This window comes from Hemitrygon akajei, chromosome 3 (genome assembly GCF_048418815.1).
Source record: "Hemitrygon akajei chromosome 3, sHemAka1.3, whole genome shotgun sequence".
Lineage (NCBI taxonomy): Eukaryota > Metazoa > Chordata > Chondrichthyes > Myliobatiformes > Dasyatidae > Hemitrygon > Hemitrygon akajei.
The window spans coordinates 93,073,210-93,088,650 of record NC_133126.1 but is presented as its reverse complement, the minus strand read 5'-3'; the positions used below and the strand labels follow the sequence as shown (position 1 = coordinate 93,088,650).

Below are 15,441 nucleotides of genomic sequence, written 5' to 3'. Positions count from 1 at the left end.
CTGAAGCACTGATTTTTGGTATGTGGTCAACACACACAAAACACTGTAAGAACTCAGCAGGCCAGGCGGCATCGATAAAAAAGAGTACAGTCAACGTTTCGGGCCAAGACCCTTCGGCAGAACGTGTGGTGTTGGTATGTGGAGTTTAGTGAGCATTTAAGGTCTGGAATACACCAATTCACCAACACCAGAGCAAACATCCTGAGCCACAAAGTTGTGAATAAAATAACTGATGGATATTTCGGGCTGTTGTACAATTAGATTCTGAGTTGGAAACTCTCAGAATGCTTCTCATTTACTTCTGGCCTATAAAAAGGAGGAAAACATTGTAAGGATCTACATGCACCTGAATATTTGAGAAGTGCTTTAGTAACATAGACTTGGTGCCTGGTATCACAGCAAGCTCAGTGGATTAAGAGGATCAGAAAATTTCACAATTAGTAGAATTCCTTATCAATATGATAAAGGTTGCATCTCTGGTAGTATTGTTGGTTCATACTATATGCATGAGTCACATTGAAATTGGATGTACTGTATACAGTATACCTGAGCTTTGTGAAGAAGGAAGATTTATGCTTCAGGTCAAGGGGACCACAGATTCAATGTTGACAGGTCTGAAGGTTGTGGACTCAAAGTTTCAGGACTTCTGCAATTGAACAGGGCTAGGAAGGTGTAGCATTGTTAGGGGAGCTTTGGATCCAACATTTTGATTAAGCATTGTTAATTCAAAGAACAGATGGTATCCTGTATTTCTGGACTATTAACCTCAACTTTGTCACCACCATATCATCACCTGCATCTCCCTTGCCACTGTCGACTTCAGTGTGGAAAAATAATTGACTTTGCACAATAAAAGCTTGAAATTTATACATTTATTTGAATCATCATTTTTACATAGTATTATAGTGATATTTAATACAGAGTCAAATCTTTAAGTTAACCTCTGAAAAATGTAATAATAAATAATGTGGGAAGAGAAGACAGTTTGTGCATGTTTTGAGGACAGAGTTGGAATGAGAAACAATGCAGGATTGAGCTATCTGTTACCTTGACAGCTCTTCTACCACTAGAGGTCCTCTGTGCGCTATAGAAAGGATCAGGGTCCCCAGGGTACTAGGCAGGTGCTTTGGTAGGCAGTGTGTCTAAATCTATGACTGGACATGTGGAACAAGGTGTGGACTGGTTTTAATTTCACCATCAGTTCTGCAATATTTCAGCAGTAAACATTGCAATATTTGAGTAATTATTTATTTATTATGTCACAGATCCATGCCAGCTACCAATAGAACAATTCTATCAATCTCATTCCCATTGCCTCATTTCCTTGTAACACTGCAATTTATCCCTCTCACCTGCTCATTAAGTGTTTTTATTCTGCTACTGCCTGTGTTAATAGGTAATTTACAGCAGCCCATCAACTCATTGGCACCCTTTTGTTATTGATGCAACTCTTATCATTAGTACTTAAGTACATCTTTTTGTGTGCCTTTTCTGAATTGAGTATCATTATTTTCTGAATCCTGGCGTTCCTGTTGTTTTCCCTTTTGCCATTGGAGCAATGGAATAGTAATTTTTTTAAAGGGAAGTATGGTATAAGCCAAGTTGTTATTTACACAACTTTGAGGGGGGCTATAATTGGCTGTGGGTTCTCAGGCCAGGGAATATAGGAACTGGAGGCCTTTCAAATCATTTCTGTTAGAACAGGACTGAAATAATGTTATGTGAATAATATTAAGTAATATGAAGGAGAAAGGAGGAATTTGATCACTATTTAATTATGCCCGGTGTGATGACATCAGTAAGCAATACATTTCAAACGTAGAAGGTAAAATTTTCTCTGCACTGCTAACTCCATGGCTGAACCTAATTTTTTGAAGTGCTTTGTATGCAATTCCAATTTGGCATGTCTTTTTCCGTACTCTATTTTATCTTTGAATGAAACTGGGGATTTAAGTCTTTCTGTTGGTTAGACTTTATTTAGAAGATGAAAAAATATTCTATTGAAGTGTTTTACTTCTGTGTCTCTGTTGCTACCATACTTCCAGCTACTTTAATGAAGACAATAACTGGAGGAAGAATCAAAGTGTACTCAGTATACAATGCTGTAATCCCACTTTGCAAATCTCATTGCAGATGAATCTAAGGAGTCTATCATATCTATATATTTAATCAGAATTTCAAGCACTATTTATTACTTTGTTCTCCTTGGATAGTTTGGTTGCCTAGGGCAAGTTGTTACTATTGTGTTCAATATCAGAAGACTTTTAATTCACCGCCTTAAAGTCAAGCAGTCAGTGTAGCATTACTGCTGCGATGTTATGGATTTGTGATTATCCATTATTTTGAGAACATCTTCCAGTATCGAAGGCCCCAAATCCAGTTCAAATTGAAACATATATTCAGAAGGGCTTGAATGAGAGTCATCCACTTCTCTCTGAGCTGAGCACTCCCATCCTTCTTCATCTTCAGTTTGTTGCTGGTCTTTGTCACTTATCTGCTTGTCATCTGGTAGGGCTTCCTCAGAGGCCTCCTGCAGGTGGTATAGTACAGAGGGTGAGTAAGGAGCTGGTGGTTGGTTATCTGGAGACTCGGGGGTTGCCTGTGTAGAATTGACATCGGCTGTGTCATTGGGCTCTCCTAGGTGTAGTCGAGGGGGTTTAGGGGGTGCCCCATCCCTTGGATCTTTCGATGTACTCAAGGAGGACAGAAGGTCACCCTGGCCTTGTAGGAAGGACATATCCCCAAAGGTGTCACCCTCTCCTCTCCTGCCAATGTGTGACTTGTGGTGAAAATCTCCCAGAGGTGGGCTGATCATGTCGGCTGATAGGACTTCACGCAATTTTGGCTTCTTGCCCTTTTTAGTCAACCCAGTTTTCAGATAGATGGGTGATTTGACAGACATTTTATAACCAACCAGTAGGTCTCAAAAGTTTAATTATTATGAAGGGTCTTGAAAAAGGTAATGAATATCCTGGAGAAGTCGTCTTCTGGTAGCCCAATCCTATGGAAGTAGAAATTTTACAGTAAGTGAATTGGTGGTGATAAAGCTTGCTGATTAATAAGTAAAAGTATATTCAGTATCAGGTGGGGGCAAATAAACCAAGCTGCTGGAAGACCTTAGTAGGTCATGCAGCTAAAGGGATGATAGTTGATGTCTTCCACCAGTTCTGAATCAGAACCTTGACCAGAAACACTGACTATCCCTTTACCTCTATGGAGTCTGCCTGGCCTGATGAGTTCTTCCAGCATTTTGGAGTTAGTTGCTTCAAATTCTTGTATCCAAAATCCCTTCTATCTCGATCGGTTGGCAGACATCTATCCTATCTGTCCTCCCTCTGAACAATGTTCAGTTCATTGGGTTCTGGTTCACCTTCTACTCCAAGCAGCCGCCCCGATGTGTTGGCATGAACCGTGAGTATCAACAGTTTCTTAAACTGTTAAGAAGTTATAGCCAAGTATAGTGCTGCTTCAGGGTTAGAATGAAGAGCCCTGTGCCAAAAACACAAAGGTCACCACCCAAGGCTTTTACGATCTGAATGTATCAGTCACATATCAAGCTACGAGTTTGTCAATTCAGCTTTCAGGAGAGGCATTGAGATATTACTCTATCATCACTTGAAAGCATGAACATGAAAAATTCTGCAGATGCTAGAAACCCAAAGCAACACAGAAAATCCCAGAGAAATTCAGCAGGTCAGATAGCATCTATGGAACTGAATAAAAAGTCGAAGTTTTGGGCCAAGACTGTTCTTCAGAACTGGAAAGGAAGGGGGAAAAATGCCAGAATAAAAAAGTGGGGGGGAAGTGAAGGAGGATAGGTAGATGATAGATAAAACCAGGTGGGTAGGAAAGAAAGTGCTGGAATCACTTTAAATATCTGCCCACTTGACACCATGCTGAAGAAATAGGTCCCAGAGGAATTCAGCAGGTCAGGTAGCATCTATGGAACTGAATAAACATTCGATGTTTTGGGCCAAGAGTCTTCTTCAGAACTGGAAAGGAAGGGAGACATCATCAGTGTGCTGTTAATTGTGTGTCCTCCACATGCTTGGCCATAATATACTTGTCGTTTGGCTGATTGGTCGTCTTTTCGGAAACTCAGTTGTGATGTGAAGATGAGAGGGGTACAAATTCAACCAGGTATCAGTTAAAGTCATGGCGCAAGTAAATGTGCAGATTGCAAGAGAATTCCTAGAAGCCTGGTTTTCCACAAACAATTCTGTAAGCAAACATGTCGATTTGGCTTCTATTTATGAGCCAATGCAGGCATAATTCCAGATGACAGTGCACAAAGTTTGTCATGCAACTAATCAGCAACAAGATTTCCTCCCCATATCACAACTAGATGCATACCATAAAAGAGGGTTACTGATACAAAACTCCACTAAAGCCCACCACAAACTAAAATCCCTACCCACAGACTGAATTTTCAATCCAGCTTGCCAATTTAATTTGAAGACTGCATGACTGAAATTTTCAAGCAAGTGATGAGATAGATGGATGAAAAATTAGCTAAGCATTTCACAAAATTTAACATAACAGACTGATCAAAAAAGTAGAAGCCCAGGCCCAAGTGATTCAATTGAAAGTTAATATTTTCCTGCCTGTGGTTCACATTAATTCAGATTCAGTTTATTGTCACTTAGAAACCACAAATGCAATGCAGTTAAAAAATGAGATAACGTTCCTCCAGAAAGATATCACAAAAGCATATGACAAAATAGACTACACCAGAAAATCCACATAACGTTTTGCAATCCCCAATCCAATTAATGATATATCACTGCAGTTTTATTAGCATTATCAAATAAATCCTACTAGCCACATCTTTTTCCATAATCCTGTATATTTTTGCTTCCATGTATCACCCAAATCTCTCATTTATTGAATCTACTTCCACCATCCTTTCCAAGCACTAAATCCCAAATTTTTTTCAAAGTCTTCCTACAATAAACTAACTTTTCTTCTGACAATGCATAGTTTCACCCTATGTGCTCTCTTATCAAATCTTTTGCTGATTTTTGAACATCTCAATTAAATTTAATTCCTTTGCTTTTAGGAGAACAATCACAATCCATTCATAGTTTGTAACAAGGGGCACTAGATTTGTACTCTGCAATTCATCAGGGTGGGTTTCCTTTCAAAATCAAGTTTAATATCACTGGCATACATTGTTAACTTTATTAACTTCGTTAACTTTGTGGCAGCAGTACAATGCAATACATAATAATAGAGCAAAAAACTGGATTACAGTATATGTACATCTCAAATAGTTAAATAATTAGTGCCAAAAATAGAAATTAAAAAAGTAGTGAGGTAATATTCATGGATTCAATGTTCATTCAGAAATCAGATGGCAGAGTGGAAGAAGCTGTCTTGAATTGTTTGCTGATTACTTAATAGTTTAGTGTTGTAATCGCTCCCTAGTGTCTGTATGTCATTATGTGTACTGCTTTCATCATGTTTGAACAGTATCTTATCCCCATGGTAGCTGACTTCTGGAGGTCAGTACACTGAACCTTATCAGCCAGTGGCTTCTAAGTATTAAATGATTGCTTCAGGCAGTCTGTCTCATTTCTAGTTCTTCCAGAGAATTATTCCGTTTATCTCACCCTATCAAACTCCAAATCCTTCAGGTGTGTTTATCCAAATTCTCTTTGTAAATTATTTTTAAAATGCTTCCACCACCTATCCGGCCAGGCCTTTCAGATACAACAGCTCATTACTTAAAAATAATCTCATCTTGCTTTTGTATTTTGCCAATTTCCTTCAATCTATGACCACTAGATATTGACTTTGTTCCTTATTCTTAAATGTGTTATGATTTTAAATATTTCTTTTGTGTTCCATTACTGCTTTAAGAAGAAAAACCCCAACTTTTTGTTCACAATCCTAAATCCTGTTTCTCGCAATTCCTCATTCATTAATTCTTTTCTCCACTCACTGTAAAACCCTAATATCTTTCTGACCTATAGTATTTTTCTTTATGAATGGAATGTGGGCATTGTTGACAAGTCCAGCATCTACTGCCCAAACCACTATCCTTGAATTTCAGTCACTTGAGACCTAATTTCAAGCCAGGATATGGAGAAAATGATGGTGAAGCATTAGCAATTAATTTCCATCAGGATAGTGTACAGTTTCTAGCATATTTGCAGATGGTGATGTCTTTGCATCCTTTGCCCATGGTAGAGATTTCAGCTTTTGGGCAGTGCTCTCTTAACAACCTTGGTGACGTTCAGTTTCATGATAATACCTATGGCAGCCATATCAAATGGGCAATGGAAAGCATTTGTATTTAGAATGGTAGATGAAGTGCCAGTTAGTTGGAAGTGGGAATCTGGTTAATCCATTCAGAGTGGACTATATAATTAATAAAATCACCTTCAAAAACTCTAAAGGCTTGTGATACTAAGAAGGGGTAACAATCAGCTAACATCCTTTTCCCCAGCTAGGTTGTTGGGTATTTTGGCAAGAAATGAGACTTGAGGTGGATGCAGGAACTGGTAACCAAGGCCTGCTTTGCACACTGAATTTCGGCTAAACACCGGGCTCCAAAAGCAATTCACATTCTTAGCTTGGGCAGTCAGCAGTTGGTGATGTAACCTGTACACAGCCTGATAATGGCTTAGCACTGTAGAAATAGCTGCAAGCTCAGCAGAATGCCTGTTGTAGCCACAACAAAGTAATAAGTGGGGGGCAATTGTTCAGTCAGATGATCAGGCTCACTACTCTCATGGTGATTGAGCCGGTATTTTATCAAAGGCCCTTGATCTTATCAAAATTGCTTGCTATTATGTTCTATACTCTTATTGATAAAGCCCAGAATCTTGAACTGTTTTCTTAACCTGCCCTGCCAACAAAAGTATAAATTGTGTGGGGGGGGATGGTGGGCTGAGAGATTTATTTCTGTTCTGTTTTTCTGTATCTCTCTATGATTCTATACACCTTTTGTTCTCTATATGAAAGGCATATAAGTTTGATAATGTAGCAAGAGCCTTGTTTGAAACTCTTGTGCCCTTTAATATTGTGAGTTACCTACAGCAGTAACCCAACATCATCTTTGAGTACATTGCAATTGACCACCTCACCTCTTATCAAAGTGGAATTGGCATGGCAAAAATGGGTTAAAAATATCAGCCTGGGGTGTTTTTACCTCAAGGATTTTGAAAGATCTGTAACTGCAACATGTGTTGGAGGAAAGACCCAACATTGAATCTCCCAAGTGCAGGCTCAGTAAGTCAATTTTTGTGGATGGAAATGGGGAGAACTACAGGCAGCTACTTCTGAAACTGAATCACAGTGCTGTACAGTGAACAAACAGGACCTTATCCAAAGTGACCTTTTTGCACATCTCTAGTATCCATAACCTTCTATGCCTTGAGTAATTAAGTACCAACTCAGCTTATCTGTAGGTACATGGTGATTATAGCAGCCTCCGCTGGCAGTGACTTCTGGATAGCAATCACTCTGATTTGTTTCTTTAAATACAAAAACCTTTTCCTCTAATCCTCTTTCAAATACTTTCCCCTTACTTTAAGCCTCTGCCCACTTGTCTTTAATACTCCAGCCATGGGAGGGAGAAAAACATGTCTAACCATCCACCCTATCCTCCTCTGATAATTTTATATAGAAGTCTTCCTTTGCTTCAGACATATCCATTTCTCCTCAGAACTAAAGTCCTTCAATTCAGGCAATATTGTGGTGAATTTCCTCTGCACTTTCTTCAGCATAATCACATTTTCCTGTAGTGTGGTGAGCAGAACTATGCACAACACTACAAGTGAGTCTAACTGGTGTTTTGACAAGTTGCAACAAAACATCTCAGTATATTCTGTGCTCCAGCCTATGAAGGAGAGCATGCCTATGCCTCCTTCACTACCCTATTGACTTGCATTGACACTTGAAGTGACAATGAACTGGAATCCAAAGGACCTTCTATTCCTTACCATCCTACTATTTATTGTCTATACTCTACCCCTGTTTGACTTGTCAAAATGTATTGCCTTATGACTGTTCTTGAACTCAGTGTTGTGGGTCCTGAAGAAGGCTCTTGGCCGGAAATGTCGATTGTTCATTCATTTCTATAGATGCTGCCTGACCTGCTGAGTTCTTATAGCATTTTGTGTGTTTTGCTTGGATTTCCAGCATCTGCAGATTTTACTTAATGTTTTACCCTTTTACTCTTGTTTGTCCATGGACTTGGATTGGATTAAGCCAGGTGGGTACTTTACAAATAAATGCACATAGCTCGGTACTCTAGAACCTGATCAGGCCTGACTGTCCACAATTTGCTGGGAGAGTGCAGGTAACATAAGAGGTGGTTCCTACTAAAGACCATAAAATATTGGAGCAGATTTAAGTCACTTAGCCCATTGGTTGTTCTCTGCTATTCAATCATGGCCGTTGCTGATTTTTTTTTAAAATCAACTCCATTCTCCCATCTCTAACCCTTATCTCACTTACCAATCAACCTCTGCCTTAAATACACCCAATGACTTGACCTTCACAGCCTGTATGGAAATAAAGTCCACAGATTCACCACCCTTTGGCTGAAGAAATTCCTCTTCTGTGCTTAAAATGGATGTCTCTTTATTGTAAGGCTATGCTCTCAAATCCAGGACTCTCCTATTAATAGGAACATCTTGTCCATGTCAATTCTATCCCAGCGTGCAGGTATCAAAGAGATTTCCTCTCATCCTCTGACCTACATTGAAGTATAGGTCCACAGACCTCAACCACTGCTCATAGTTTAAGCCCAAAATTACTCAGTATGTTTCCAGATGTGGTCTGAACAACAACTTATAAAGCCTCACAGTACATTCATGCTTCATGTTCTTGTCCTTTTGAAATGAGTGCTAACATTGCGTTTGCCTTCCTTAGTACTGAATTCTCATTACTTGGCTTCACACTATATCCTGTATTAAGTAATTACTATCTAGGCATCAGCTTCTCACTGCTTCTACCTTCAGTTTTAATTTCTTTAAAATGAGTCAGGGTTGCCGAGAAGGTACTGGGGGAGGGAGCAGAAACAACCCATGACCATGTGATTGTAAAAAGTATTTGTTAAATGTGCTGTAACTCCACAGTTCACACTGAGCAGGTCAAAGTGGTATACAAACACTGTCAAAAATTAACCACTTCATTTCTTTTGATGTAGAGATTGATATATGTTAGATGGAATTGTCTAGAAATTAAAAGGATTATGTTGGATTCTCTTGAAAGAATTAGTATTCCAAAATAATAAGTGGACTGATGAAATGACTGAGATAATTTCATAAAGGTTTTTGAATTGGGGCAATAATGTTTAAGGAAATTCAGTGGGTCGAGCAGCACCTGTAGAGTGAAATGGACAGTTGACATTTTGGTTTGAGACCCTTCAGTGGACTGAGAAATGATTTCCAGTGATTCACAGCCACAAATAACAGTCTAAACTGAATTTTCCTAAAATAATAAAACAATTTGGACTCTGATCTATAAATAGTAGATACCGCGCTCTTTTGGAATCGATTCCAAGTACCAAGCCTGAGCCAATTGAGCCATTCAAATGAATCCCTGTCAGCTTTTGATTGTCTCCTTGTGCTTGCTGCCTGCTAGGAATGGACTGAATGAAGACATACATAGGAATCAGAATGAAATGTGGAGGTGGATCCTTGCTACCAATGTCAGGCTGTTTATTAATTAGAGCTCAGATTTCACCACCATCATCCACCATCAGTGTTAATCAACAAGCTTCAAAACCTGGGCCTCTGTAGCTCCCCCTGCAACTGGATCCTTGACTTTCCTCATCAGGAGACCATAGTAAGTGTGGATCAGAAATAACATCCCCTCCTCACTGATGATCAATGTAGGAGGACCTCAAGGATGTATACTTAGCCTACTGTTCTGCTCTCTTTGCACTCATGACTGTGTGGCTAGGCACAGCACAAACACTATCTATGAATTCGGCAGTAACACAACTATTGACAAAATCTCTGATGGTGATGAGGAGGCATAGAGGAGTGAAATAGATAGGCTGGTTCAGTGGTGTCACAACAACAACCTTGACTCAATGTTATTAGTACCAAGGAACTGATTGTGGACATCAGGAAGGGGAAGTTGGAAGAACACTGACCAGTCTTCATTGTGAGGTCAGCAGTGGAAAGAGCGAGCCACTTTAAGTTTCTGAAGATCTATTATGGGCTCATCATATTGCTGCAGTATAAAGAAAGCATGCCAGTGGCTATATTTCATTAGGAGTTTGAGGAGATTTGATATGTCACCAAAGACTAACAAATTTCTATAGATGAGCCATAGAGACCATTTTGAATGGTTGCATCATCTTCTGGCATGGAGATGGCAATGTATAGGATCAGAAAAATTTGTAGAGGATTATAAACTTAGCCATCTCCATCATGGGCACAAGCTTCCTCATCATCGAGGACATCTTCAAAAGAGGGTGCCTGAAGAAGGTCCATTATTAAGGACCTTCTGCATCCAGGACATGCTCTTTTCTCACTGTTACCTTCAGGGCAGAGTTATAGGAGCCCGAAGACACACTCTACTTTTGAGGAACAGCTTCATCCCCTCTGCCATCAGATTTCTGAATAGACAATGAAAACTACCTCACTTAATGCTCTCGTTTTGCACTATTTAATATATTTTACTGTAACTTAGAATATTTTTGTTATGCATATGTCAGTGATAATAAACCTGATTCTGAATCTCATACAGAGTTATCCATTGTTAGAGTTGTAGAATATTTGTTCCAGGCATGGGAACCATGGTTAAGGAAGCTGAACTGACTGAGGAAATACTCACAGACTGAACCTGCAACTACTTACTATAATTGTGAAATGTTTACAGATTTTCTTCCCATGAAGTAAGTAGTATGATATATGTCAGGATACTGTTTATTGCTTATAGATTGGTCTTCAGTCCCATCGTCACTAAGCTTTCAACCCTGGGCAACTGTACCACCTCCTGAAACCAGGTCCTCAGCTTCCTCATCAGGAGACCACAGCTAGTAGGAATATTTCCTCCTCGCTGATAGCAACACAGATGCAACTCAAGGACGTGTGCTTAAGCCACAGCTCTACACTCTACACTCATGACTTTATGGTTAAGCACAGCTCAAGCACCATCTATAAATTTGCAAATGACACTACTGGTATCTGTAAAATTTCAGATCATAATGAGGAGGCGTACAGCAATGAGTTAAAGTGGTTGGTTGAGTAGGGTCAACAACATCAACAACCTCGCACTCAACATCAGCAAGCCCAAGGAATTAATTGTGGGCTCGAGAAAGGGGAACTCAGGGGATATGCACCAGTCCTCATTAAGGGTCAGTGATGGAAATGGTGAGTGGCTTCACGTTCTTAGCTGTCAATATCTCAGAGGATCTATCCTGAGCCCAACATATTGATGCAATCGTGAAGAAGGCACGCTAGCAGCTTATCTTCATTAAGAGTTTGCGGAGATTTGCTGTGTCACCAAAGACTCTTGCAAATTACTGTAGATATACAGTGGAGAGCATTCTGATTGTTTGCGTTGTGGAGGCACCAATGTACAGGATTGCATTGACTGGCTGCAGAGGGTTGTAGGTTTGGCCTGCTACATCACTGGTACAAACTTCCCCACCATCAAGGACATCTTCAAGAGATGGTGCCTCGAGAAAATGGCTTCTATCATTAATGACCCTCACCATCAAGACATGCCTCTCTTCTCATTACTACCATCAGAGAGGATGTACAGGAGCCTCAAGACCAGCAATCAATGATTCAAAAACTGCTTCTTCACGTCCATCTCATGAACCCTTTTCTTTTGCACTATTTATTCTGTAATTTATAGTAATATTATGTACTTATGCTACAAAGCATATGCTTAGAAAACTAGAGGGCTATGGGTTAACCCTAGGTAATTTCTAAAGTAAGTACATGTTCGACATAGCGTTGTAGGCCGAAGGGCCTGTATTGTGCTGCAGTTTTTCTATGTTTCACAAACAAATTTTGTCTTATATAAGACAATGGTAATAAACTTGATTCTGATATCTGAATGTGCCCGTCATAAGACATCATCAGGTGTGTATGTATATTTTATAGACAGCATTTGACGCAAGTTCTTGGCTATCGATGTGGAATTAAATAAACACTCTTTGTCTGAAGCTCCTATATTTTATAACAGATATGAGTAGAACACAGACTGCAATTGCATGTTTTTTGTGTTTACTGGGCAAACATTCCAGAGTAGTGTAGTGTGCACTGACAGGATATTCAGGCTCTGTCCCTCTTCACAGGCGTCTCCCATCCAGAATTTCCATCCAGAGCTGTTACTCAGTGGAAATCACTTGGGGATAGGCTGTGTATTTTAAATATTAATATTTATCCTGTTGATTATTGTTCAATCTTATACCCAGGTGTCTCATTGCTATGTCATTAAACATTTCTTTGGCTTTCCCACAAGAATGATAAAAATGGATTGAACAACATGAGCTCCTTTAATTAGCCTCTTTCCTTGCAAAACCCAACACACCAAAACTAAAGTGATGTGGTTCGCATAAAGAACAAAGTGCTACCTCCCTCCCCCATTGCAATCACAAGCACTACAATATGTCAACTCACACAAATCAAATGTGATTTTAAAAAATACAAACATCCAGATCACACAGAGCAAGCTGCGCCAGCATTTTTCTAGGTAGTGCAGAATGTTCTAACAATTCTAAAAAGAAAATAGCCACACTAACCACGGCACAAAACTCAGAAGATCCAGAGCCGCACACCACGGAAACGCAGCCAACTTGCACAGGAACAGATGCAGTGTGTACCCTGGAACTGGTGCTGACTCCTCAAACTAAAGCTCTGTAGCGCTGGTGATGTCGAGTGCATGTTATCACCACTCAAATTTATTGAGCATTGTCATCAGAACAGTCATGAGGTCAGAGGCGAGCTGCCACACAAAACCCAGACTCTCTCAGCGTCCCTTTCTAGAATGTGATGTCAGAGGAGAGCCGCGAGTTGGTGAATATTCCGATAGCTGAGTATTTAATAGGATAGGATTTGAGGGGGGACTTGATAGAGGTATTTAAAATTATAGATAGAGTTGACGTGGATAGGCTTTTTCCATTGAGAGTAGGGGAGATTCAAACGAGGACATGAGTTGAGAGTTAAGGGGCAAAAGTTTAAGGGTAACACGAGGGGGAATTTCTTTACTCAGAGAGTGGTAGCTATGTGGAACGAGCTTCCAGTAGAAGTGGTAGAGGCAGGTTCAGTATTGTCATTTAAAGTAAAATTGGATAGGTATATGGACAGGAAAGGTATGGAGGGTTATGGGTTGAATGCGGGTCAGTGGGACTAGGTGAGAGTAAGTGTTCGGCACGGACTAGAAGGGCCGAGATGACCTGTTTCCATGCTGTAATTGTTATATGGTTATATGATACTTACCCTTGTCTTTTCACTGTTGCCCTGCAGGTTGTCCCTTCACTCTCTACACAAACTCAGTGCTGGGCTTCTGTCCCCATCACTTGAGGCCCAATATACGAGTGAAGGAGCTATGTTTTTCATTCTTTGGTTTGCTTTGTTTCTCATTCCCTCCCTTTCTACCTTAACCGATTTGAGATTTTCTGCTTTTAAACAGCATAAGTTGGCTGCTTGTGTTAATATAGAAGGTATCTATTGTGATGTGGGCAAAATGTGCTTTAGCTGTTCCCATTTACCATGAAAGAGCAGGTTATTACCGCTCCAGGAATGAAATATCAGACCCTGTCTTATCATTCTCCAGTGCAGGACTAGCTCTACAATAGTGGAATGATAGAGCTGATCTAAAAACACTATCATAGCAGGTATATTGCAGGTTAGATGGAAATCTATGTTTGCTCCACATTTCTAGTTAGAAATATCCATAAAATGATGCTGAACAATCTCATAGCTCAAAAGAATTATGAATTTTGGGAATGGTTACATGGCTAATTATAACATTTCAAACCTATATTTTCCAGCTAACCAAAAATCGCTCCTTCTGTAGAGTTGGTCATATCCCAGCTTGCAAATGTGAATATTCTCCAATTGCACTTGTTCGTGGTCTTGAGACTTGGACTAGATTTTCAAATACAGCAGAAATCAAAGTTGTCTTTCTAGTTTTCTATGTATCCTTAGACACAGAAGGAGTCAATGCCAGATCACAGGCAATTCCACTCCCCTTTGATTTTACCCATAGTCAACCTCTTATTTCCACCCCACAATTTCTTCCACTCATCCACACACTAAGAACATTTGCACTGGACAATTCATCTACTATTGACCCGCATATATTTGGGACATGGAAGAAACTCACATTCTTTCAATGGCATCATGCAAACTCTACACAGAGGGCATTCAAGGTTAGGATCAAAACAGTCGCTGGAGCTGTGCAGTAACGGATCTGACAGCTGCACCGCTGTACTCACTGAATTACTTTGAATGCTATATTTTTATATTCATTCTTAGAGTTATGCTTTGATTGTCTTTTGTTTTGATTCATTTGAATGACATTTAAATTTTGGGAAGTTGCCCTTGCTTTTGTGTCTGTTGTGCTTTAATGGTGGTTAAATGTTCATTGGAAAATTAATACTGGAAGAGTAAATACACATCTTTAACAAGACCTTTTTTTTAACCTTACCTTTAGCTCATGTTCAATCTGTGCCAGTGTATTTTGACAAGATGTGTTATTGAGGAAGCTGTGTGTGTTTGAAGAGAATTAACTATGAGCTTTTCACTAGGTTATTCCAACCCAGGCTGTTGGGGTACAAGTATGAAATGAGAATACCATGAGAGCTACTTATCCATAGGCCTAGAAGTTCCTCAAGTCTTCGGGTACTTTGGGATTAAGGTACCTGCAGGGATTAATCATGAAGTATCATTAAAGCGGGGGCAACTTTGGACACAATTTTGGATTTAATAACCAGGCTGCATTTAGAGGAAATGCCAAGCCAAAGTGAAAGCTTCTTAACATTATTAATGGAAATGACTGGGGAGCTACAGCATGGGCCAGTTGCTGGGTTATACTGTATGTTCTACCTCAGTGTTTCCCAACCTTTTATAGCCCAGTGCCCCCCTAAAGCAATTTCATACTTGCCCACATATCCCCAAAGCACCTTCATACATGTCAACACCCCTCTTAGGCACAATATACTTTCCAAAACCCCCACAGCATTAAAACATGTCTACCAAATGCTAACATAAGAAAAATGATTCTGCTTTAAATTTTTATTTGTCTTTAATCCTAGTTCACACAGTGCCTGTGTACTGTACAGCAGATTCAATATCAATGTGATCCTTCAGCTTGATGGTCTACAGCAAAAGCTGAAATATCTGATTCAAGTTATGACAGCAAAAGCAGATGGAAGACAGTGTCAGGAAGTGTACGGTCATGCACTTTGGTAGAAGGAATGAAAGGGTTGACTGTCTTCTAAATGGAGAGAAAATACAA

The 15,441-nt window shown here is 39.7% G+C and overlaps 2 protein-coding genes across 4 annotated transcripts in view; one reads left to right on the top strand and one right to left on the bottom strand.

Moving 5' to 3' along the window:
- Positions 1-15,441, top strand: part of dnajc17 (DnaJ (Hsp40) homolog, subfamily C, member 17) — a 157,692-nt gene that overhangs the window by 112,065 nt on the left and 30,186 nt on the right. The window lies entirely within an intron of this gene.
- LOC140725207 (cdc42 effector protein 2-like) overlaps positions 557-15,441 on the bottom strand; it is a 30,273-nt gene continuing 15,388 nt past the window's right edge. For 2 of the 3 annotated variants that reach the window (XM_073040347.1, XM_073040349.1), the window contains exon 2: positions 557-3,001. In XM_073040347.1, coding sequence (XP_072896448.1) covers positions 2,303-2,902 — 600 coding nt within the window. In that variant the 5' untranslated portion in view covers positions 2,903-3,001 and the 3' untranslated portion in view covers positions 557-2,302. Of the gene's footprint in view, positions 3,002-12,721; positions 12,840-15,441 lie in introns of those variants that run through there. The other variant, XM_073040348.1, reaches the window with a different exon arrangement.